Source organism: Hyposmocoma kahamanoa, unplaced genomic scaffold, assembly GCF_003589595.1.
Source record: "Hyposmocoma kahamanoa isolate Upper Pololo Valley unplaced genomic scaffold, ASM358959v1 79, whole genome shotgun sequence".
NCBI lineage: Eukaryota > Metazoa > Arthropoda > Insecta > Lepidoptera > Cosmopterigidae > Hyposmocoma > Hyposmocoma kahamanoa.
In genome coordinates this window covers 10356579-10383986 of record NW_020653993.1, presented here as the reverse complement: position 1 = coordinate 10383986, position 27408 = coordinate 10356579, and the positions used below count along the sequence as shown (strand labels likewise).

General features: G+C 36.8%; 1 protein-coding gene across 2 annotated transcripts in view; it reads left to right on the top strand.

Annotated features, from left to right (window-relative positions):
• The first annotated feature begins 271 nt into the window (after positions 1 to 271).
• Positions 272 to 27408, top strand: part of LOC113233604 — a 97494-nt gene continuing 70357 nt past the window's right edge. For both annotated transcript variants that reach the window (XR_003310721.1, XM_026468758.1), the window contains exons 1-2: positions 272 to 2230; positions 20065 to 20138. Coding sequence is in view for 1 of the 2 variants with exons in the window: in XM_026468758.1 (XP_026324543.1) it covers positions 406 to 2230; positions 20065 to 20138 (1899 nt within the window). In the remaining variant the exon portion in view is untranslated. The remainder of the gene's footprint in view (positions 2231 to 20064; positions 20139 to 27408) is intronic.

The window sequence follows — 27408 nt, the reverse complement described above, 5'->3', positions numbered from 1 at the left end:
GTCTGTATCTGAGTTCTGAATAGATTACATATAAAAATAAATATAAATCATAGCTGATGTTTTTTCAATTTGTAAGTTTCAATAAATTATTTATTTTGAAAGGTAACAATGTTGCCAGTAAAGTAAGTATTTATGGAGTAAAAATTGCCAGTTCAATTTTAGACGTCACACACGTCAGACATGTCAAGTAGTTTTTATCTGCTTCGTGATTTCTCACGAATGTAGGCGGACTTCGCGTTAATTTTTAGTTTTTAACGTTAATTATGCTCTCGTTACACTTTTCGATAATATTTTTTAATTTGTAACTTTTAATTTTGTGTTGTGCTGTACGCTTTCTATTTTGTGCGTGTTGAAACAAAGGTAGTGGATATGATGTCATTTTCATGATTTATTATCCTTGGAAACATGAGTGTTAGTGTTGAGAAGTCCAGTCCTTTATTGGAAGGGACCAACCCAGCGTTGGACCATGCCATATCTAAGTCCTCATCAGACAGTGTGAGCCTAAACAAAAATGGTGAACGTGATTTTAAATCTCAAGAAAACGGGGAGAAATCAGAACCCACTACCCCGAAATTACACCCAATGGCCTTTACCATTGATTTTGGCGATTCTAAACAGATAGACAATAAAAGACTTGAAAATTTAGCTAAGAAATCGCAAGCTCGACATCAGAGGGTACAATCTATGTCTGCCAGTCTAACAAGACCTAGTCCAACCGTTCAGAAACCTCCAATGAGCGCTAAATTGCCGCGCAAAGCGCAAGGCTATAATTCGGAAGGTTACTTCTCGTCAGACCAGGAAGACAGTGGTTTGTCCGGATCTGTAAAATTAAGAAGCAGTCCATTAGCCCAAAATTCCCAAATAACAAGTCCAGTTTCAACAAGACATATCAGATCGCCTAATAATGATGCTTTCCAGCCTAAACGTACGTCCAAGAGTCCAATTGTAGATAGCATTATGTCTAGAAGTGACAATTTTACTGCACGTCAAGGGCTAAACTTGCCATTGAAGAAAGCTAATAGTTCCTTTATGAGAGATGTCTATAGGAGTCCAAGTTACGGTACTTTGTATCAACCAAAACAGATGGATATTATAGATCAGAGTCCTGAAGCAATAATGCTCACAGATATTTCAAGTCCTGAATTAGACATTTTAACACCAGATAATGGTTTGTCTACTCCGGAACATAATAAAAGTCCTTTAATGAGAAAAGTTAGAGCGTCATCGGAAACTCCTGACTTATTATTTCAAAGCTACACTCCTAAAGTCGAATCACTGTATATTCATGATGATGTAGACAGAGAGTCAAATAACTCTTCTACTGGGACATATACAATCGAAGGTGACAATTACACAGAAGAACAGAAAGCGAGGATGAGTATTGATCGAACATTTGGAACTGATCTTTTAGACGGTGCTATCGAAGACACATTGAAGAGACATTCATTGAGTAAGGAAAGGGACCCTGAATTAATATTTGACTTCTCTAACCATGTTATTACCAAGGAACCAAGACGAGATCTAACTCTCCGCAGTCCACTTACAAGTAACTCAACATTTGATATACCAAAACAGAAAGACAGGAATGTTCTCGAAATTTCCTGTTGCTACGAATCGCCAACTGAAAATGACCTAGCGGTACAAACTTCCAAACAAATAAAATCAACCAGAAGCTATTTAGAGAAAATAAAGAACAGAGTACGTACAATTACAGAGAAAACTTTTCCAAAATCTCCACCAAAAGCGCTGTCTGATCCTGATTATGGTAATTTCACATCTGTTACTACCTCAGGTGTTTTAAGTTCTAAATATACTTCTAAACCTGATGTTAGAATCCCTCCAAGAAGACGTAGCAGTTTAGCAAAATCAGAAATAGACCAAACAGATTATGTACACCGTTTATCTAGAGAATCGTCTGTACCGGTGTCTCTAATAGGCAGCAAACCGCTAATATTTGAGGATACACATTTTGAAAGCACAGCTCTAAAGTCTGCTCAAAAAGCATTGAGAGATGACAGTGGGGTTTCTTCTGATATAACTCCAGAACAAGTTGTAGGTCAACTGTCTTACTTGAGTCTAAACCGTTGCAAAGGTGATAAAACTTGGATTCATGACTGGGCGGAGAGTGTAAAAAAGTATAATAACAATTCATTGTGTCCTACAAGTTCAAGTACAACATTTACCGTGGAAAATGAAAGGCCGCCAATGAGTCCCAGACATGTTACAAATCGTAAGTTTTCTGGTTTATTGTAATACAACTAACATTCTAAATTTAAATGCAGAATTTTTTAAATTTCGAATGTAACTAAAATTTAAACTTCGAATGTTATTTATCTTCTAAATTTAATTTCAATAGTTTTACATACCCTCAACAAATTTCAAAATTACTAAGATTTGAAATTCCAGTACCTATTAACAATCACACTTGTAATGCACAGAATTAAGTGTCCAGAATTTGCACAGCACCTAAATTAAAGCAATTCACCTCAAAAATGTTAATCATCATAATATATAATTTGTAAACATCAGCAATTAAACAAATTCTCTATTTACGTTAATAATCTTACGAACCGTTAAAAGGTCATTGTAATTTATAAACATCCTCAAGGGACAAAATTGAAAATTAATTGATAGTTAGTTTGTTTACCATACCAGCAATAAATTTGACCATAAATTCATTCATAGGACAGGGAAAACTTCATTTTGTATTAACTATGGTATAGTATTGCAATACAGAAATAACAAGAATAAGTAGAATTGAAATAAAATTCTTTGATAGCATTAAACCTCATGTGAATATCGTACAATACACTATGGACCGTTGGTAAACCTAGTTAGAGGAAGGTCGCTTCTCAATTCCGTGGTACGAAACCTTGTGGTTGGCATGTTTTTTTTATGACACTAAGAGATGGGACGAACATACCTGTCCATAACAGTTGCAGTGCCACTCAGAGCTTTAAATCACCAAGTTCTGATGGGCACTGCCACTGCGCCTGTCGCCCTGAGACACAAGTTTCAATCACCAAATTTCACCAGCACCGGAATGCAGTAATGCTCACCTTACCGCTTGGTAGCGGTGCGCGATTACGAATGATATCGATAGGGGAAATTGGGGTAGTTTGATACAGGGAGCACATTCATACACCTGCATTATCTCCATACCTTCAAACAATGCGACACGTAGACATGCGATAATGCAGCTCACCAGTTAGCCCTTGTCGTTTGACAGGTCACAAGGTGTCTTCACAGCCATTGACTAAAAAATAAGCAAACAAATAGGAGAGCCACTGCAGTTTTGTTCACTTTACAGGGTTTTATGTCTTAATACAGGGTAAACTAGTGTTTTTTATTACTAGAATTGCATGTGACTGAGAGAATATGTAAAGATTTTTTTTTAAATAAATATTTTTTTCTAAACTGACTGGTACTGACTGGGGTACTTTTATACACTGGTGAGTAGGGCAGTTTGGTACGTATAAAAATGCTGCTATTAGTTATTTTTTGGAAAAATATAAAACTGTTTCAACAAGTTATTGTTAAGGGTGAACTAGTGACATTTTGCGCTATAGTCAGCTCTTTCCTCCTGTATTTCTACTTTAGAGAGTACATTACAAAGAACACTTTGCAAGCCCTAAAAAGAAGTCTTGATTTAGAAAGTGCTGAAGCATATAATAGCGTCATACTTTATAAACAATTGATCACCTAGTGCTGATAATACGTGGCAACCAGGAATGGCACACTACGTTGATTCACACATCTAAGTGCCCTAAGCGATGTATCAAAGTACCCCACAAGTGGGGCAAAATTGGACAATACCCACTTTTTGTTAAAATCAAATTTTTTCAATTATTCAATGCTATTTATGAAAGAAAAGAGTAGTAATATTTATTAATTATATCATCAATTAGGTAGAAAAAATATTCATTATAATTCCATTTAGCAGCCCAAAATTAAAGTTAAAAAAAAATAGTACGTATCTGCCCCGTTTCCCCCTATTCGACTCCTTAGCAATTAATAATCCTGTCATTTGACTCACAATTTAGTAATCTACTAATTTTCGTATTCGAATGATCATTCATTACTAAACCATAGATTCCATAGAGCATTTCTGCCTAGCCGTCTCTGATATACGGTAAATAAATGTGACGGGGACAGGGTTATTTGATATGGATGTGGTGGCTCCGAGTAGTTCCCACATAATTATCATTGGACTAGAGTCGAATGTGCTTGGATTCGACTTTGGCGAATGATTTGCCCATTCGAATTATTGGTATTAGTAACATTCAAAATCGCGAATCGCTACCGCTTGGCGGCAGAAATAGGTAAGGTGGCAATTTCCCTGGGCAAATACTGTCACAAGGAGCTCTACTGCCCCTAATCGTAATGACTTTAATTTTTAAGTTTCTAATTGTGAAGGGAGACAACGTGATGAAACCCTGTACATTAGACATAAATTTACAACCCTTGGAAAACGTGTGAAATGTCCAACCCTACATGAGGTCATCGTGGCGGACTATAACCTAAACTGGAAAGGGGGAATGCAACGATTACTATTATTTATTTGTAGAGCATTGACTATAGAGCCATCAGCTTAGATAAACAACAAACAATTAAGAAACTCAAAATGTAATTATACAAACTAAAAATTTATTTGTGTAAAAACTGTACAGGTATTACAAAAAGCCGCCTTTTTTCTTTTTTTTTAATATTGGTTTTATGGCATGGGACTAAATCTATAAAACCAACTCTTCAACAATTTTTTTTTCATATCTTTTTAAATACTAGCGTGTCTAAGGGTCGTATTCCAGAACTTTACTCAATGCTCAAGTCAGGATTTGAGCAGACTTGACTATGATTTCAGGCACTGGAAATACGACCCTAATAGCAAGGACTTGAGTATGATTTTCAGTGCTCACTGCAATACTCAAGTCCTGACTTCAGTATTGAGTAGAGTTCTGGAATATGACCCTAAGAGATTTTCTTCTTGGGATATATTTCGGGCATTTGAAGATATTTATATTTCTTCAATGGGGGAACGAATGTATGCATATATATATGTTCATAAGTCTTCGTATTCAGCAGAAAAGATGGCAAGAGGCGGGGGATGTCTCTTCTTTAAAAATCTTTAGTAGGCCATCTATATATAATCTATATAGGTATATATAACTAGACAGGGCAGTGTGTTTTTATTTTGGCCAAATGACGTTTGACAGGTATTTTTGTTAATGAAACGAATTTGATAAAAAAAATTTGTATAAGTAAGTTTTTTTTTTAAAGACACCGCGTGGCTCTAGAACATTACTGTACCAAAATCGTTAGGCAAACCGTGTCTTTAGTACGCCAGACGAATTGACCCAGAAATACAGGCGCTAATATTGATTTTTGTTGCCACCAGCATTAGTCAATAAAATAAATTAATTCATTAAAATTTTGCAATATAACCAGGATGATTTTACGATTTTCAACTCTATTACTCTGCCGCCGAGATGAACAGGCAAAAAACTCTAGAAGTTGCTGTTTAATTTGTCAGTTCTTAAAAAGTTTACAACGTAGCAAGAGTTCAATGGGGTTAACGAGATTTTTAATGTGGTCATCGCTCCATAATTTTTTCAGTCTAAAATCTACTTAGTGTTAAGCGTGAAGTGGGGTCATGAACTGAAGAACTTGAAATATAGCGAATGAGATTCAAAATGTATCAATTTCATTATACATGTTAGATTCAGTCTGACGTTTAGTCGCAAGTTTCTCGGTTTTATAATACATCCGTATTACTCCCTCAATTTTATAGTGACATAATGTTGATGATGATAGGTAGGTAGATTGTGAAAGTGTTCGTCCAGTGAGGTACTGCCACCTTACCTATTCTTGCTGTCAAGCAGTAACGTAAGCATTACTGCGTTCCGGTTTTGAAGGGCAAGGGTGCTAGTGAAATTACAGGCACATGGAAATTGTCAACTTATGTCTCAAGCTGACGGCCGCTGTGGCAGTGATCCTAAGATCTTTGCGATTTAAAGCTCTGAGTGACATTGTATCTGTCACGGACAGGCGTGTCGCTTACCACCAGGCGCATGACTTATTCGTCCCTTCGCTTGGTAAAATAAAAAAAACTTGCTAGTCCGCACCGAATAATAAAATCTCGAATCTGAACAAATCTAATCTTCATCTTCAATACAAAAGCAATCTAAAAGATAAGCGATCGAGATTACTTACATGAACTAGGTAATTGATAGAACAGCGCATTTGTATCACGATTGTGACGCATTGAACTGTCGTCACGTGTTATGTGAAAGAACCGAGCGTAATACTTGAAAGAAATACAAATCATATATGACACATATTTCTTACGTAGTCCAAAATCCAAATAATATATAGGTACTCCAGGATTGCTATTTTACAAAAAAATATTATCGATTTCATTAGTCTTGTACTTCTTCTTTTCGTAACGATGGCATATACTATAATGCCATCGTGGTGAAAGGACTTGCCAATGGGCGTGAGGTACTCGCCGATTATTGCCCAATAGGGCTAGCACGACAAGGCGAAACTTGCGCGAGAGCGACATAAAGCGCGAGATCTCTGTGCGAGAAAAGCAGTATATCTCACACTTTATGTCGCTCTCGCGCTAGCTTGTCGTGCTAGCCCTACAGGGTGCGCCAGATGTATGTACAAGAAAGGAATGGTACGTCGTCTGGGGAGGCTTCTTTCGTGCACCCCACTCGAGTTCGAGAAAAAAAAATGGCAACGTTCTGAGCGGTGATTGGAAGGAGAATTTGTGCCTTTTTTTACGAACACGTCGCTTTTCCCGGAACGGTCTACAGTTTGATCTTTAAACCAACCGACTTAGAACTAAGTCCAAACTCATGGTACCACGTTTTCGTTTAACAAAGGTAAATGATTCTTTGATGGGGAACTGTATACGTTTTTACAATACGATTCCGGAGCTTAAGTTTATCATATCCTAAGTTTAAAACTTAATTAAAAGTATTTTAATTGAAAAGTCATAATTACAAAATTGTAGACTACGTGTTAGATAAAGATGTATGGAAAGACAACGTGAGTCTAGATTTCACACAAATATAATTCAAACTGTGTTCTAAAGCATTTAAGTTTATTTGAAAAGAGCAATCCCTAGAGTTTCTTGCTTGTTCTTCTCAGGTAGGTTAGCGTAGTGAACGAGCAGCAGCTTAAAAAATGACGTTTTCAAGTGTAAAAATTTTACCTATAGAATGATTATTTGACTTTGCTTGACCATTTTTGAGAAGACCTGTTGACCATTATCGGTTGAGTCATCATGCATTGTATTCCATTCCTTATTATATACAGTCTTTATCACATCAGTTTGGTTGTGTATGAAGTAATGCCATCAACTATACTGCTCTGCCGATGCCAGTTATTTCTGCGACTGGACACGGTGAATCGAAAAGCTAAGCTGGCCAATTCTTTTGTAGAATTGTAACTTCTAAATCACAATCATCGCAGAAATGTGGCCTGCTTGGTTTGGATACATTTCCGAGAGTGTGTGCAGTAAAAAAATCTATTTCTAGTGACAGTAGTTCGCTGGACGAACTAACCTAAAATTTTAATTTTGTGCAGTTAAAGACGCCAAGTGCTACTAAACAATCACCCAAACTAAACAACATAATATTACAGTAATGTGTGATGTTTCACTTCCACAAAACTGGACCAGCTGTTTAATGTAAACTTTACATTACCTCTAGGTCTGTTGGCGTTTGTTTGTAATAATTTACTGTAGTGATAATTGATAGGCAAAAGCTGACAATCGATTTTCGACCTTTTGGACGGTGCAGGCATATTATGATCATTAATTTTATCAGATCCTTATACCGGTCTTGTGCCAACCGCATTTAACTGCTGTCGGCCACCTTCCTTGGGCCGTCCGTTCATCTTGCTGCCGCGTCCTACACTACGTTTGTTTTGACGTGGTCTCTTAATCCAGAACAAGTCCGCTTCATCGGCCAGCAGTCTTCCTTCAAACATGACCGGCTTTCTGGCATTTCAGCTTACTGACTTTGCCAGCTATCTCAATTAGTAAGTAGTATGAGTTTATTATGGTTTCGTGATTCATCGGCGATACCCCAAATATGTCACGCTCTCTCAATTAATGTCTACGTCTCGGTCCTTACATATTATAAGGGTCGGCAGATTAAAGCACAATTGATAGAACCCGCAGAAACCTCTAAACTTACTAAGCGGAAAACACGATACAGGAGAATTTGAAAAGAAGAATAGTAAATCCTATTTTGAAAAGACCTATACTCAGCAACAGTCTTTAATAAGCTTATGAGACGGTGGTAGAAGTAGATATTATCGAATTAAACCTAGATTATACTAGGCACGAAATACAATGCCTATTAACTAATGTAGGTAAATAGCTTTACCCCAATTTCGTTTGAACCTACCTTTATTTTCTAGTTTGGGTCAAATGGGGTCATTCGGATATTTTATATTGCATAGCGATATAATGTGATTGTTACTTTACTGAGTGTTAACTTAATGATTTTATGATTTGGCGGTCTCGGGGGCCCAGTGGTTAGCAATGTGAGCGTTAGATGTATAGATCCCGGGTTCGAATTCTGGCAGGTTTGTGAGCATTACTGTTTTTCGATTCTTAAGGGTAAATATTACAGGCATATGACACTTGTCAACTTTATTTCTCAAGGTGACGGGCACAGGGCATTGCTCCTCAGATCTGGCAGTGTAACTTGATTGCGCTCTATGTTCTAAGTAGTGCTCCTAAAGTTGATTTCGTTACACTGGTACTCATTATACAAGGAATTCCCTAGTTATGACTAGATATATTGTTACACATTTCCTATGTGTAACAATCGCGAAAACCTAAGAACTCGATATAGTTTCAATGTGTTAAGATAATTACGTAAAGGCAAAACTGTGTTATGCACTATTCTTCGGTATTTTTTTAACTCTTGATTTATTTAGGGATTTTGATAATTATTGAACATGTTAGCCCTATTTGAAAATCCTTGAAGAAAACACTTAGTAGAATCTGAACAGATAAATCAAAAGACTACCTAACCAAACATGTAAGTATATACAAAACCTTCGCAGCACCACTTGTTGGCTCAGACAAACAACACAGATTGAAACCACCCATCATTAAACGTACGAAAAGAAACAACGTTTATATTTTTGTAAAGTTGGACCTTTTGCAATTGGACATATTGAGAAATGGACTATCAAAAAATAGCACGAGAAATTTTCCTTACAATAATGCACTCGGGATGCACTCGATTTGTCAAGTTAAAGGTTTCTGGAGACGATCGGAAATAGCGGATCGCTGCGACGCGAAACGCACAATATCGTTATCGCTTTTATTACAAGAACGTAAATGTTTTTCTGACCGGTTTAAAGCGGTTAAGTGTGGGACTCCCTAAATGACTCCCTAAAAGTCATATCCCTTACGAAAGCTCCGTACTTTACAGACAAAGGTCAAATGGATCTGATTTCACTAGTCACACCGTCAATTGTTTTCGTTTAACGTTATTGTGTTACATCTATTTTATGAGAGGGCGAGATATTGTATTATGTTAACTGAGATTTATGTGTAGTAAGGACCTCGACTTGTTAATAAAATACTACATAAAATTGAGGCAAGAGATGACCAAATTTTTGAAAAATTGTTTATTATTTATTTGTTTTGAAAAATTAGTTTTTCGGACAATTACCCAACATTAGATGGTCCACTTACAGTGGGTCCAAAAATGATTTTTTAGATACAAAACGTTATAAATGTTATAATTTTTTTGCATTGCTTTGAATATTTTCTTCTCCACTCCCAGAAATACTCTACTTTGACAAATAGTCTACGGTATAAAACAATGGTGACGCATACGGTAGAGCAACCAAAGTAGAAGTAATGTCTAAATATACAAGTATTTTTTCCGATTTTTCGTGGATTTCGCAACTATGGCTTCTCATAAGTATATTATAACTTTTGCTCTAATTGTTGAATTCTTTGTCGTAAGTTCCCACTATGTAATCTTAAAGTTAAGGGACTAGTCGACAATCGCCTTTGGGTAACTCTATTGCGTTCATTAATATACTAATTATTATAACTACGGAGCATCGTATTCTATTTTTTTTTAGAAAAATTAAAATGGCCATCTTCTAAACTGTAATGTTTTAGTACCAACTTAGTTTTGTTTTTGTTGACAATCCCGCAAACTCGCATTAGAGATCATTTTTAATACCCAACACAAAAAGGTGAGTTAAAAGTTTGTAGCCAATGTCTGTCTGTGGCATCGTAGTTCCCAAACTGACTTAATACTAAAGTCTGTCTTTCTTGAAGACGAAGTAAAATGACATTTGCAGGGTAGCCAGTTTTTATAAAGTTTGAAATAGTCATGTAGTTGTTGTCGACAGTTTTATCGATGAATTGTGAAAAAGGGTAAACTTTTGCCAAAAATGTCAGAATTGTGAATGTTCTCGCCTTCTTTATTCTTATTTTGTTAGTCGGTTTTCTGTAATCGAAATCAATTTCTATTCATACACATTTTAATAATAACAGGCGAATTAAAATTAAAAACTTTAAAACTGGTCTCTCTGCATTTTTAATAGATATAGTTCTAAATGCAGGGTATGCATGTATGAACTTACAAAAAAATGACAATTCAAATGAACCTGTTCCAAGCAGTTGGACGAATAATGGGGCGTTGATGATTCAAATGAAACAATTTCGGCTATTTATTGCATAAGTGTGACCAACATTTAGATAATCGATAGAATATTTATCGACTTAAATCACTAGCTGCTCGCAAGCGGGCAACATTTTCGCGCAATGAACTGTCATTTTACTCCTTTAAAAATGGACAGACTATATATAATAAACGGAGTAATACTCCATTGACTTACAAATAAATGGACGACGGGTCTAATACAAAAACCACGAAAAAAATGTCCCAAGTCAACCTATTCGAAATTTAAATTGTTATGTCATCGCAGTATCGCGCTGTCCGTAGAACAAATGAAGACTAAAGCGGAGTGTCGCGCTCTGTATACGATTTTAGCGCCTTACAAGTGCGGACACTTTTTAGCGCGGACCCGACGTCCATATAATTGTAAGTCAATGTAATACTCATATTATTGTTCGGCGGATGATATAAGTATGAGGGCAGTATTTTCTTATACGAACTCTTTCACAAGGAACTCTACTGCTACTAAAACTTGTAAAGACGGCTGTGAAAAAGCCAATTTGAATGAAGATATATGTTAAGATTGTTAGTAACATCGTGAGAAGTATTACATTAATCTTTCAAAATACTCGAATTGAGGTGACTAACCGAGCGTGGTTAAATTATTTCCTGTCATTAATAAAAAATCGTAATGTCTAAATGTGTACAAGCTTTTTACTTTTGTAGGTTTTAGTCAGTCCGTTACCTTACGTCGTTCGACCGACCACTTGATATAATGGTCATACTTTTATTTAAGGGATAATATACAAGGGTGTCATACGAGTAAGTGACACGGATGGAAACTACTTGAAATATTGTAGATACGATATTTCGCTTCATGGAGACATTATTTTATTTTTAAAATTAAGTAACACTGCATAGGCAATGAAACTATTTTTTCGGATCTAAATCATCAAAATAGTTTCATTTCCTATGTATAACAATCGCGAAAACCTAAGAACTCGAGAGATGAAGGTAGTCGTCGACAGTGAAAGAGGGTAGACAAATATGTCTGCTCTTAAAGCTGTCATTTGCCGCTGTCCAGTCAACCCGTGACCAAGGAGCGTGTAACAGTTCCGATATATACAAAAAATAAAAGTAACATATACCGCGGTAAGAAACCTGTAATTAGTGACAATCATTTAGTGAGTAACCACAAAAGTCTTAAAATCTAAGAACTCTATTCGAAAATTACCGCCCTGTATTATGTTTATTTAAGGCTAGATTACGTATTTGCATAAATCCAAAAGTAACCTACTCGGTTCTCGGGTTACAATGAGTCAGCTTTCATGGCCGGGTTGGTAATATGGCAGAAACCTTGTAACGTTATACACTATATTTCGGTGTAGGTAGCAACTTTAACGAGCTCGTATTTACTGATTTTTTACTCACTACTAGGCACGAGACTCTTGTAACGAGAGGTTTTTAGACCAAAGTCTTCCTTTATTCTTCTTTTGATAATCTCGATGGCTCAGTATTTAATGTGGTACGTACAGTCGCTGCCCCACTTATGTATTTAGTAGCAGTAGAGCTCGTTGTGAAAGAGGTCGTCCAGGGAAGTACTGCCAACTTACCTATTTCTGCCGCCAAGCAGTAATGTGAATATTACGGTTTTGAAGGATAAGGATGTTGGTGAAATTACAGGCACATGAGACTTGCCAACTTATGTCTCAGGGTAACGGGCGCAGTGGCGGTGCCCGATCTTTGCGATATAAAGCTCTGAGTGGCACTGCAACAGTCATGGTCAGGCGTGTAGACGGCCCCATGATATGAACCCATCACGGGTAATACTTTTGGCATTTTTTTTGTATTTTCGAGAATTTGTACGAGAGAATGACACAACTATACCGTACAAAGCGAACATGGCGGACTGAGCTCAGATAGGTGGTTGGTACGGGTCAGACGCTAACTGACCACTTCTACTGTATTTTATTCTTCTGTCGCCATTACGAAAAACTTCTTTGACTAGAAGAGACGTGGTTTGGTTTTGTTTGGATCTATAGTGAAAAGATATTTATTATATAATTTATACCAATCACTGGAGTCTCATTCCTATGTCTACTACGAAAACCTCGCACTTGAGTTAATAGTCAACGAAACCTGTTGGTATGTTAACAAAATAATATCTGATCGCTACACATTCAGTCACTGTTAAAATAAGCACTTTTATGTAAGTTTGTTCCCTGCTATGTAAATGGGTATGAAAAAAGATTTGTTTATTTATTATTTATTGACTAATTAAAGTGCGCAAACTACATTAGGCTAAGAAATAATAATAACATGAAATAACTAGGATTTGGCGACAAGGGAAATTAAATTTTTTCTTTTTCTTAAACCGACTAAAAATAATTTCAGTTCAGAGTACTAAAAAAACGACCTCAAAAGTCATTCCCTAGTTTACCACCCTTAGAAGTGGAATATTTATAACAAAAAAGAATCATCAAAATCGGTTCAATAATGCCGAAGTTATCGCGTAACATACATACAAAAAAAAACCACCTCCTTTTTTTTGATGTCGTTTAAAAAGGAGGAGGTTCTCAATACTACTGTTTTTTCGTGTGTACGTCACGCGATTATTCCGCCATTTTGTGAAACGATTTCGATGATACTTTTTTTTTGTTGGAAAGAGTAGTTTTTTTAGACTTTTAGTGGTTCCATTTAAACTTGAAGAAAATGTTCCACCTCGAAGTGATGCAAATTAGAGGATGAATCCATTGACTTACAAATAAATGGACGACGGGTCTAATACAAAAACCACGAAAAAAATGTCCCAAGTCAACCTATTCGAAATTTAAATTGTAATGTCATCGCAGTATCGCGCTGTCAGTAGAACAAATGAAGACTAAAGCGGAGTTTGGCGCTCTGTATACGATTTTAGCGCCTTACAAGTGCGGACTCTTTTTAGCGCGGACCCGACGTCCATATAATTGTAAGTCAATGGATGAATCCGATTTATTTGATTTCACTCACTTTATGAAAGCATCGAGTATATAACCAGAAATAGCGACGAAATGACATTTAATTTGTTTGAAAACTATTCTGCCAAATCTTTACTGTGACAACAGCGCTCCGATTGGCCAGCCCGAATTCGAAACAAGTGACGGGTGTCGTCAGTTGTTTCACTTCAAATCGACCAGTTAACTTGAGCTCTGCTATAACGGACGAACATTGCAAAATTACAATATTTAATTACCGATGAAATTTGATTCCGTTTTTTTTTTGTAGATTTTTGTCTGTTTTTCCCACACCACCGTAATGTAAGAAGGTTATGATTAATTCTGTTTTTTTTCTTGTGTAGTGTCATTTGTGGTAGACAAAATGTACTTTACTATCTTCTTTCTTAGATTACGACCAAATGTTAGTCTACTTAATATTTAAAAAATTCAACTTATTACGATCACTTACAGATTAAAGTTACGTAGCTCCAAAGCATTTATGTCACGTATTTTTATTACAACCACTTCCTACTGCCAAGAGCTCGTAGATATGAAGGTTTTGAAAGTGATAGTTGCGGTTTAAAGGGACCGATAAACATGACTGTTATAATTGTTTTAACGTATGCAAATTTGAACTCAAAGTGCAGGTTTATATATTACAATTTGCAATGAATCGGTAAAGAGTTTAATACACATTGTGTATTTTATTTTAAGAGCATGTACTTTGAGTTCAATTTCGCGTGCATTGACGCGCATAACGGTTACCTTTTTAGGTTCCTTAACTAACCTGAATTATTGTACGTTTAAATGTGCGGGTGGAAAAATTATAAAAGCTTTAAATTTCAAAGTACACGTTAGAAAGTAACCGGTGAATGATACGGTTTTTGGTGTTCATAATGATAGGAACGATATTTCTGCCGCCAAGCAGTAATGTCAAGATTACTGCGTTCCGGTTTTGAAGTGTAAGGGTGCTGGTGAAATTACAGGCATATGGGACTTGTCAACTTATGTCTCAAGGTAACGGGCGCAGTGGCAGTACCCTGTTTCATTTTCTTTGCGATTTAAAGCTCTGAGTGGCATTGCAACTGTTATGGACAGGCGTGTCGCTTTCCACCAGGCGCACGACTTGGTCGTCCCTTTACTTGATACTATAAAAAAGTATGTAAACAAGAGACGATCGGCAGCACATTTTTGTCGACCGATACAACAAATTTGTTCGATTTAAACCCTGATATTTCGCGCAAGAAACCAAATATTGCCGTAACTCAAAATTGTGGAATTGAGAAAAGTAAATTTGATAATTTTTATTTAAAAAAAGGAATCGACTTCATTCTTTGCTCATATATACATACATACAAACTGAAACTAAAAAATTGAGCAGTGATGTTTGACACTATAATTCCCTAACAACAGCAAGCAGAACAACAAAAATTTCATTTTATAAATACATTTTAGAACAAACTATCAAAAACAACGGAAAATCTTTTGGATGACGTTTTCGCAAAACTGTGATCATGTTGGTTGACACATTATTGCTTAACACCATCCAATTAACATCGACTCAATGTATAACACTTCTATAATAAGATTCCTGTTGACATTCAAAATTTGCCATTAACGAGATTTAAAATTATAGTGAAGCAAAAACTTTACACTAAAGGTTATTTATACGGCTTCTGCGTCCTTGGATGACAAAAATCCGTAGTAGTGACCCATTTAGCTCTTGCAGGTAGTGTCGATCTATGACGTTTGAAACAAATATTGTAAATTATAAATTTATACAAATGTTTATCTACAAAGAGCAACCCACAGAGTTTCTTGTTCATTCTTCTCAGGGGAATCTGACTTACGAATGAGCTGTAGAGTTTAGATCAATGACGATTTGAACTGTAATTTGCTTGCTTGTGAATTGAAGATTCTTTGTGTTTGACTGAGTTAAATTCAAAGTATAAATAACAGTAATAAGGCGTAAGTAAGGAACTTTAAATGAAGAATCTGAATTTTACGTGTGTTTGTTTGAGTGTGTATGTGTGTATTTGTGTGTGCATGTGTATGTATGACGATGAATGCTGTACCTACTCAAATGCTAAATCGATACCTTACTTTCTCAAATTTGCGTCTTGTAAAGAGTGATTATTTTCAAAACTGTGAAAAATTCAAATTGCGAAAGTTTCTATTTATTTTAAATTTCTTAACAAGGGTGTTAATTTGGAGGCATTACTGTACATACCGTTACTTCGCGCGCAAAACCGCGGAAGAGCAGTTGGTAAATACCGCGTAACAGCAAAAGGTACAAAATTGAAATATCGCGCCAACAGATCCTCAACGCTAACTCACCCAAGCTAGATCTCACAGAATTTGCATTAGCCTCTAAGAAACCTAATTTTTGCTATCGAAACAATACCGCGAAACAGTAGCATTGCTGCAATTGGCCGCAAGCCCGCGTATTCACCAAATTAATGAAGAAGTTATAACACGATCTTTGCACGAAACCTACGACTAGGAGAACTAAGAGATCAAATTCATCAAGACGAAGTAATGTTAAAACTTATTATTTGAAAGTTAATGATAAAAAGGAAAATAAATGGAGACAGTCGGGTATCGGGTATGAATACCTCACGAAAAGTCGGAGTCAGCTCAAAGGAATTACGTTTTGTTGAGAATAGTCACGCCTGTGTTTTGGTAGCGTTAAATTTGACAAGATTGGCATCGCCCCAATCGGAGACTGCCTGGAGTGTCAAAAAAAAACTGCTAACGATGGACTCTCGACAAGACTGGATTTCCTCTCCGCTGACCCTTACATTGGTCAAGTACCTATCTATACACAACGGTGTTGTCATCAGCATACGCAAAGGAGTTAACATATCATTGATATGCAGCAGAAAGAGAGTTGCAGACAGTACGGTACTCTGAGGAACTCTATCTATCGCCGTATGTTCCGAAGAGTTGCCTTCTAAGACCACTCGAATCCAACGTTCACTCAAGAAATCCGAGGTGCAATTACAAAGGTCAGTGGGAAGCCCATAAGAGAGAAGCTTACTTAAAAGGCTTGCGTGCCAGACCCTGTCAAAGGCTTTAGAAATGTCTAAAGACACTGCAAGTGCCTCGCCTTGCTTTTCTATAGCCTCGCTCCGTATGTGACAGGCATACACAAGAAAATCCCCAGTAGATCGCCTTCGTGGGAATCCGTACTGGCGATCACTAAGGAGGTCGTTGTCTTCAAGGTACGACAGGAGACAATTGTTGAGTACACGTTCCATAGTCTTGCAGAGTATGGAAGTGACTGAGATAGGTGTATAGTTGACAGGGTCAGCTCTGCTTCCCTTTTTCGGCACAGGTTGCATGTTTACAAGCTTCCACGACCTGGAAACTACACCAGTCTCAAGTGAGAGGCGGTACAGGCGTGTGAGAACACAACTCAGGCGCACAGTTACGCAGGACTATTGCTGGGATTCCATCTGGCCCGCTAGCTTTATTTATGTCTAGATTTCGCAGAGTTCTAAGTACGTCTTTTTGACGTATGCGAACTGGCGACATAGTGCAGCCAGACTGAGGTAAAGTAGGTGGTAGGTTCCCTGCGGCATCCAAACGCGAACTCTCTGCAAAGAGTGAGGCAAAAAGATTCGCCTTCTCTTCCGCAGTATGAGCCAGCGAGCCATCCGGCCTCAGCAGACGTGGCAAAGATGAGCGACAAAAGTTAGATTCGACCGCTTTGGCCAGGGACCAAAAGGATTTGCTGCCTGCTGGGTAAGAGGCAAGCTTGGCCCCTATGCGGCGCACATGGTCGAACCTAGCCCTACGTAACACACTTTTGCACTTCTTGGCGGCCTTATTAAAAGCTTTCTTCAAATTTTGAGTACTCGGAGCTTTGCGTAGTCGAGCATTTGCCCAAGCGTGGTACGCGCACTGTTTACGTGTTTCAGCACAACTACAATCAGCGTAAAACCATGGACGAGCTTGGGGTCCATTAAGTACATCAGCGTATGGTGTAACACTCCATAAGCAAACGCAAAACCTCGACAACAACATCAGCACAGCTCGACGAGTCCCCTGGAATAAAGCACGCCTGTCAGGGGTATGACGCAAAGTCATGTACGTCAGCTGTGTATTAGAAGGATTTTTTCCATCCTCTAAGAATAAAGTGGGTAATATCATAATAAAAAAAATAAGGTGGCGTGGCTACAGAGCAAGACACTACCTTTTTAATTTTAATTTATAAATTTTAATTATATTTGTGCAAGACGTTTAACAAGATTAAGCTGCAGTGATTTTCAGAGAAGTTATGAGACTGTTTTTTTTTTGTTATTCTTAACTTGGTACTTGGTGCAACGGGCTGGTGTCCGCAACTCGACGTCAAGGCGCCTATTTTGCGTTGTTATTCTTAATTGCACATATTTTCAAACTACACAATTTAATAACATTTTAATCTCGAGACTTACCTTTGAACCTTTGACTTACTTATAAAAAGATTTCTATATAATTTGACTACGAACAGTAACAATTTATTGTTTATCTGATAATACTTTTTTGGTCTTAGAAGATGTTTGTTTTAGAACTTTTTTGTTAATTTATTATTATTACGACCCTGTACTGTCCCAGAGAAGAGCAAAAGCCTCCTTACTACTCTCTGTCACTTTTGCTCTTTAGTCATAATAAAATCAAACCTTTAATAAAATGTTTCATTTCAATCCCGCCCACATACTAACAGTATACTACTTTTTCTGTAATTTGTTACTACAAAACTGCGTTAGTGACTTTATCCGGAATCTAAACAAGTTGTTGGTAAACTTACGTTATTTTTCTGCAAAGTGAATCCCAAAGAAGTAGCTACAGAGTTCAGTCGGTAAAATATAGTTCCATAGCTAAGATATTAATGTCCACTTGCACTAAACTTAAGTATGTCTTAAACCAATGCTTAAATTGAGAAGAACCTCTTAACACAATGTATTAAGAGTGTCTTTTGCATTGCAATTATTGGTTTAAGACGTACCTATAAGATATTAAGTTTTTTGTTCCTCCTGTAAAATCGTGAAAACGCTGTTACGCGGTATCTACAAAGTGCTCTTCAGCGGTATTGCACGCGCAGCAACGTATATAAGCACACGCCCTTGTCCCACAGGAAAGGCAGGCAGAGACCACAGAACGCCACTACTGCATTACTTTATTTTTTAATTAACGAAATGTGATGTGAAATCAGGCTACAAAATTTGTATACACAATGCAAGTTTTGCAGTTCAGTTACTTTGTGCTTTAAGATACGAGTTTGAGAAAGTAGGCGACGAAATGTCATTAATATTATTGCATAAAAGTAAAAAAGAAAATGTGCAAGAGAAGCGACAGCAAAAGTGTCGATGCTTCCAAAAAGCTTCTTCGCAGAAAATAATATTACATGTTTCATTACGCGAGTTTCAAAGAAGTTGAAGAATATCTTTGAATAAATTTTGCGATCAAAAGAAGTTTTTCCGATTCGCCCTTTAATTATTCGGAAAGTTTTTATGAAACGTCTTTTTAGCTTTTTAGCGATTGCCACACGGTAATGGTGGTAATGGTTGTTACGGTGATATACTAAATATAAAACCCATCAATGGGACAGTCATGTGTGATGCAATAAAAGACTTGGCACAAGTCAATGGGATTTTTAAGTCGTATTGCATCGGGAGGCGTCATTGTGTGAGAACAACTTATGAATTATTTTTACATTAAAACAATTTGTATATTTCACGTTTTTATTCGTTTACTACTGATATGATTGCTCTTTAAACAATTACAGCACCTGCACGCTATGATGGCCGTTTTGACAGATTACAATAGTGAGGTCAAATCTTAATTCATTATCGAAAAAAATATAATCAAATGCGAGTCGGATGTATAAGTTTTTAGATTTTTCACTATTATTGCGAGGGGTAGCCAATTAAAAAGTTTTAATAAAACGAAAATAGAAATGTTTACTTAATATATCGTCAATTCGAAACTGCTTTGTTTTGCATTGAGATTTGACCTTTAACGCGAGTTTGTCGGTGGTAGAAGTTGTCCGGGCCAGCGATCCCATAAGTGACAATCGTAGTAGATTTCATTTTTTTAAATTTGGAAAAACAAATGCCGAGTTGTGTCGTAAAATTATACATTTCATAAATTTTACTGCACGTCACAATTGACAACAATGTACAGCAATCAGCTCCTTCAATGTAGTTATTAATTAATACGAAATTTGATGAGCGGACAAACATAAAAAACTAAATATAGTTTCATTTTACCAATAAAATTTATGTTTATAGGCTGTGAATGTTGAAATCAAAGCCTTTGTTTAAAAAAAGAAATCTTTGCTATTGTCATTATTGAGCAATAGATTAAGACTGTACAGCTAAGTTTTTAGTACGCGAAAATTGACAAAATGCAATAACATTGTTTTTTATTTTCAGCACGCAGCCCGCATGCAAGCACACCGACGAAAATACCAAGTCCTGTTGGTACTTTACTTCGCAGAAGGACTCCGGTAAGTCAAAAGAATTTTTTTTATTATATAGGTCACTTATTATGTATATTCCATTGTGTTTATCATTAACATAATCGCATTAAAACGGTTACGAACAACTTTATGTACATGTAATAAGAGCGAAAAAGACATATGGTTCGCGTCTTCGGTCGAGAAGACAATGTTTTTTCTGATTGGCTTGACACTGTTCTTTAGAAAATTAAGAGTTGATACTACCTCAGCTCGTATTCAAAATTTTCCCGAATACGATTCATTTTACTTGGGTCGAGCGGCAGGAATACTGGAGAATTATTTTTTTTACAAATGAAATTAAAACCATTGGAGTATTGAATATTAGATTTAGCGGTTTTCTTGTAAAATTTCGATATAAGTTTGTGTTTTTTTTTCTATCGTGAAATTTTTTTGGAATTTTGTTTTCACACCGTACAATTCAATTTTACTATATATATTTTTTTGCAAAATGATCAATTCAACACTTTCACTATTATGTGGAATCAACCAAAGCCATTTGAGGTAGTATAGACTCTTAATAGATGTGGTCACTCCTTTAGTACACCGTATAACACTGTTCTTTAGAGCATTAACTACGAATAGTTTCTCTCTATATCGAACGCTTAAGAGGGAGCAGAGGAAAAATTCCAAATCTTGGATTTGATTTTAGAGGGGTATATCCACTTTAAAGTTAAAAATAAAATATTGTATGAGTAGCTACACAATATATTCAAGCATAGACATTAATCAGAAACATAAAACAATAAAGTTTCCTCGATAGATAAAAATCACGAAATGACCTCTAATTTTCACATTTTTTCTATTTATCCTCGAAATGCTACAGGTTATTAGGACAAAAATTAGATAATTAATTATATTTATGCATGATCGACTACTGTCACTGCTGATTTTTTTTAATCCCTTTAGTTTTAGAGTTATTCCGCTAAAACGAATTTGGTACTTTTAATGCGCAAAATTCAACATCTGTCGCATGTCACGCGAACTTCAGGCATATATTTGTTTCACAAATTTGGGCGGAGCCAACGTCAAAACCTTATTTTGGCATGCTCCCTCTTAACTGCGAGTGCTGATTGTAGGGGTCGATAGATCGGTAGATATTATAAATAAAAATGCTTATATTTTTTATTACTTTTAATTTATTGGTGAATGAAAAGTTCATTTCCCAATTTGGTCCTACCGGGAATCGAAAACGGAACCTCTTCATCCAGCTGTATAAAAACCGTTGCCACCGAGGTCATCATATGACACTGCATAACTGTAATTGATCATCCTTATGTCTGAATCATTAAGGTAAACTTTTCATTGCAGCAGCGAACTGATGAGCGTGCAAATTGTAATGTAAAATAATACAGAATAAAATAGGTTCTGTTAGAACCCAAATAGCTCTGATGCTTGGACTTTCAGAAATAATACGTAATTACGCTGCTCCGTGACAGACCCCAAGCAGTACTTTAGAGTTTCTCGGAATCTATGTGCGAAATTTTATTTGAAATATGCCATGAGCTTTTCGGTAAAAGAAAACATCGTGATGCGACAATCATACACTCTCTTGAAATTGTCTAAGGTGGTAAACAAAAACGCTTTACTTGTAGTTTACCTCAGCTATGTAGCTGAAACACACCGATTAGGTATCTTATTTTTAGGGTAATAGTAGCAACATAATACAAGTTTTTGCTTTGACAGGGTCTGGCACGCAAGCCTTTTAAGCAAGCTTCCGCGTTACGGGCTTCCCACTGACCTTTGCAATTGGATCTCGGATTTCTTGAGTGAACGTGTTCCTTTCGAGTGGTCTTAGAAGGCTGCTCTTCCGAACATATGGCGATAGAAGTTCCTCAGGGTTCCGTACTGTCTGCAACTATCTTTCTGCTGCATATCAATGATATGTTAATTCCAGGTACCTTTGCGTATGCTGATGACAGCACAGTTGTAGATAGGTACTTGACCAATGCAAAGGTCAGTGGAGAGGAAATCCAGTCTTGTCGATCGAGTCCATGGTTAGCCGTTTAGATTTAACGCTCAAGGCAGTCTCCGATTGGGACGATGCCAATCTTGTCAAATTTAACGCTACCAAAACGCAGGCGTGTCTATTCTCCACTAAACGGAGTCCCTTTGAGATGACTCCGACTTTTCGTGATATATCCATACCAATAGCCGACCGTCTCCAGCTACTTGGAATGGATCTGTCGTCCAATCTGAACTTCGGCAGATACATTGAATCCATGGCCAAAGATGCAGCCAGGAAGCTTGGCATCCTTTCCAGGGTGAGGCGTTACTTCACACCGGGACAGTTGCTTCGGCTGTATCAAGCACAAGTCCGGTCGTGTATGGAGTACTGTTGCCACCTTTGGGATGGCTCTGCTACATATCAACTGACCACCTTGGATTCAATTGACAAGCGTGGCAAGAGCCTTATAGGTGACTCGGAATTAGTAAAGGCGAAGCTGCAGAGCCTTGAACACCGCCGTAAAGTTGCCTGCTTATCGGTATTTTACAGGATATATCACGGAGAGTGTGCGTTGGAATTACACGATTTAATTCCGCCTTCCCCTTTCCATCACCGGACTAGGCGCAGGCTTAGGTTCCATCGCTAAGTTGTGGATATTCCAAAGATTCGCACGAAGCGTTACGCTTCCACATTTATATGGCGAACGGCTACGGAGTGGAATACCCTGCCTGCAGACTTGTTCCCTGAACGTTATAACTTGGACCTTTTCAAGGCGAGAGTGAATAGGCATTATCTATGTGTGCATGCTCCATCGTCGACCTCATCGTCACTTTCCATCAGGTGAGACGGAAGTCAAATGCACACCTACATTAGAATTAAAAAAAAGTTTTTTGGGCTCAAAAAAGGTAAATAAGGGCAATCTGTGGACTGAAACAGACCGACAGTTGCAGAAACTATTTTCGAGACCTAAAAATTTTGACCTTGCCTTCTTTGTATGTGTATGAAACAGCCTTATGTATACGACGACACGCTTAATTTTTTTCTGTAGTTACAACAGCACGACGTCCTAAACAACTACGCCAAACAAATCGTACAACGTCACTATCTGAGAAGAGTATAATCGCAATTGCATCAAAAATCTAGAATAAATTGTCATTACAGTTAACGCTTTTATTTGAGTATTTAATTGAAATATAACTATATAAATTTATATACATAAATTTATCTATTATTTATTATTGAGACGAACGTTACTGTTTGACATTGATTTATTTACATTGATTATTTATCTTAATTATATTACTTTTGTTTTGATGTTCTAACTGTTATAGATTTTAAGACTTGGTTTTTCACTGTCCCGTGAAGGTGGAAGCCTATTATCAGTGATTTATTACTAGTTAATGATTATTATAATTATTATTTCGAAGTATTGGACAAGTATAATTAATTTGATAATTCTTTATTGCACAAATAAATGGCATTGAAAATTACAAGTTACAGAGGACATATACGAAGGTGAGCTTATCTCTAGAAGGGATCTCTTCCAGCCAACCCTAGCTGTGGTGAATAAATTAAGCCTGCGGGACATTATTGTACAATACATTTGTTAAAAACAAATGTGAATATAATTATCAATGGCGACAATATAAATATGGCTGAGATAATAAACCTACATAAACTTTACATACCTACATAAATACACACGTACACAATATATATATTTAATCAAAACAAATTATTAGTTTATATATATGTTACTGATTAACTTCCGAGTTTAACAGAAAGTGCTCTATTAATTTCTTTTAATTGAATGATGCACCCGATGGACTGTCACCAATGCTAGCAGGTATTTTATTCCACATACGAGCTGCACTAACTTAATAATGGTAGTATAATTCGTATGCCTTGATGGTACGTCATGGCGATTATAAAATAAATGTTAACATTTTTATTGTACCCATGATGACGAATAAAATAATTTCATTTGAAACCTGCGCGTCAAAGAAGGTTCACAAACCTCGGAAAGCGTGGTGTCCCCAGCTGACTTCAGTGGGACGTCCAAATTAGGTTGATGACGTGACGGATCTTAGAATATTGGACAAATCCATTACGTCCTTAAGCAACGTCTTTTTTATTTTCATAAAGCATACCAGACGTAATGGAAACCCCTGCCCCGACAATATTTTTCTCCGACCTCCATCTGTTATAGAATAAAATATTAGAGTTTCCCAGGTTAGAGTTAGTATAGCAAACACTGTTACGGAATGCTCTACGGAAAACTATCTGACAGAAATATTATTGCTTTCATTTTCTGTCTAGTTTATATATTTTTGAACGTAATGTACTGCACCTACGATTATTACGCTCGTAAGGCTAATTTTACGTTGCTACGGAATGGGATAGATGCGAATGTTTTGTAACGAAATTGTACATAGCACAATGAACTCTGTTACGTACAAATTAGATACGATACTGTACGAAACTGTACGAGATCTCTCCGGAAGATTAACAAAAAAAATATTTTCACACAGCATAGTCATACAAATTAGTAAGTTAGTAATAATAATAATAATAATAACGCACACACTCAACATAGCCCCGCACTAGGGAAACCCTGTGTCGCGGGTGCCATGGACACACACATAGACAACCACAAATTACACCCAAACTCACGGGAGAAGTAAATGTAGGCCATACACATATTTCTCCCGGCCTGGGAATCGAACCCAGGACCTCTGCATGGCAGTCCAGCATGGTAACCGTTCGGCCACGGAGCCAGTCAAAATAACACACCTTATAATAACATAACACACCTTATAACTATGTTAATGTTAGGATTATTGTACGATACAGTCACACTACAGGCTGACGAAGTACATATACATTATAAAATTAATTGCTTATATAGCAAACTGGATGAACCCAGCACTCACGGCGGCTCACCGACTCAAACGTAGAACATGCAACTCGGTGAACTTCCGGAACACGGCTGCCTCCATCATCCACTAGTAATGTGGAGATTTTTCGCATGATGGCTTAGAAATGATGGCCTAAAGCTGGATTTATTTTCGTGTTGTGACGCGTCAGAACCTATATCGGTTTCATACATTTGATATGGTTAGTTTGCACTCCGAAACAGCACAATAAATTTTTCTACGATTTTTGAGAATTTGCGCGAAAGAATGACCCAACCATACCATACAAAGCAAAAATGGCGGACTCAGCTCAAGTAGGTCTTTCGAGACCTAATGTTGGCACGCGCCTGACGCTAACTAATCACTTCTACTGTATTTATTGTTCTGTGGTTCCGGTATACAAAAATAATTTTTAAAAATTGTTGTGCCGCCCGGGGCCATGGCCCCCTTTGTAACCCCTACACTACGCCACTGCATATAAGCCTGTAATAGTCGTTCATATTTAAGTGGTTTTAATGTTTCTAGGAACAACCAAGGAAATTGAATATGTTCCCTATGTTCATACCCTTTAACGGACAAGAATACGAGATCTAGACAAGTATCAAGAATCAATTTCGTATATTTATTTAAAAAATAGATAAATGTTTTTACTTAATTTTAGCTTTAGAAATAGCTTCTTTTTTAGTAGGTACGTATAGTAAAGTTGTCGTTTAGAAGTTTTGTTAATAAACGTTGTTATTATTATTCGATTGTTATTTTAATTATATTATCATCCATCTTATGATTATTAATATAAACATCGAACACATAGAAGAGATTTCGTAGTAAAAACTAGTGAAGTTATTTCTCAATAATACATTTGATCAAGAAGCCATATCTAGTTGAGTCAGTTGAGGCACCTGTAAAGGAGCTGGCTGCGGTGAAGAAGGTTCTAAAATCTCTCACTAGATGCCACTAGCTCACAAAACACCTATAATTTTGACATCTCGATAACTTGACCCGTAGCTCATTTGGTAAGAGCAATACTACGATGCAGTATGATCGTGGGTTCATGTCCCATCGGGTCGAAGAAAATCTTTGTATGTATTCGATCTTTGTATTAATAATTATAATAAAAACTATTGGAGTTATTTCACAAAAAAATCTCAATAATATCGTCCGTCTTGTCAATTGACTCTTATATTTGTTAGTTTTGTACTAACTGTGTAAGACGTACGATTACCATAGTAAAATGAGACAAATATGTTAACTCCATACAAATGTTTGCGGCTTGTATGTGTGCACGCCCACCGCTCGCCGTGTACGGACGCACACATTCGCATATACTCGCCGCACACTCGCGTTGCATAGCGGGGGTTGTCACATGCGCCAAAAAATACGTCCAGTAGTAGACGTGTTTATTGTTGTGTTTGTTGATGTTTTAACAAGGGTGCCTCAAATTCAGGATTCAGGTTCAGCATTTCATTTCTACTTCATAATTAATATAATAATAATAACAATAATAATGTTGATGACGATATTAAATAAAATAAAGAAAAACAATGACATTACAAGGTGCATGAGAACAAAAAGAAAGTTGTACAAGAAGAGAAGAAATGCCATTTGAAAGTGATCCCTTAACTCCTAAATTATACTCCCATGATCTTTTTTTTATAATATTAATCTCTATCACTGGACTATAGACACTGGTTTCGATCTGTGAACGATATGCCGCATTGCATGGCCTCAAGTATAATGTTAAAAAGACTGTACTAATGGTATTTAAGTATGGCAAAAAACAACATTCCGCTTGTCGTATTGAATAACACCGTACGAAGTGATGTATCGAGTTTTAAATACCTAGGGCATATACTTACCGCAAAATTGAGAGACGATGAGGATTTGGAGCGACAGAGGCGGACTGTAGCCATGAAGAGTACCATGTTGGCGCGTCGATACGCTCATTGCTCAGTTCAAGTAACAATAACTTGTATAGGGCTTACTGTCAGGCGTTCTACACTAGTCAGTTGTGGTACCATTACACTAAGCGAGCTTTGATAGACTCAGAGTTCAGTACAATAATGCATTTCGCGCTATGCTGCGGCTGCCCTGACGGTGTAGTGCGTCTGGCATGCTTCCCGTGAATAGAGTAGACGATTTTTTCACCATAATACGGAAGAGATATTGGTCTTTTCTTGTGAGAGTGAGCGATTCGGCCAATATAATTGTAAGAACAGTATGCGATGCGTGCTACTATGTAAGTGGCCACTCCATTTTTAAAATTTAAATAAATTAATTATTGTTGTACTATTATTTCTAATGTGAATTAAATTCATTTTAATGTAATTCGTAATTATTTATTTCATTACTAATTATAATATTCGGTAAATAAAATTCAATTTAATTGGTTATGTAATGT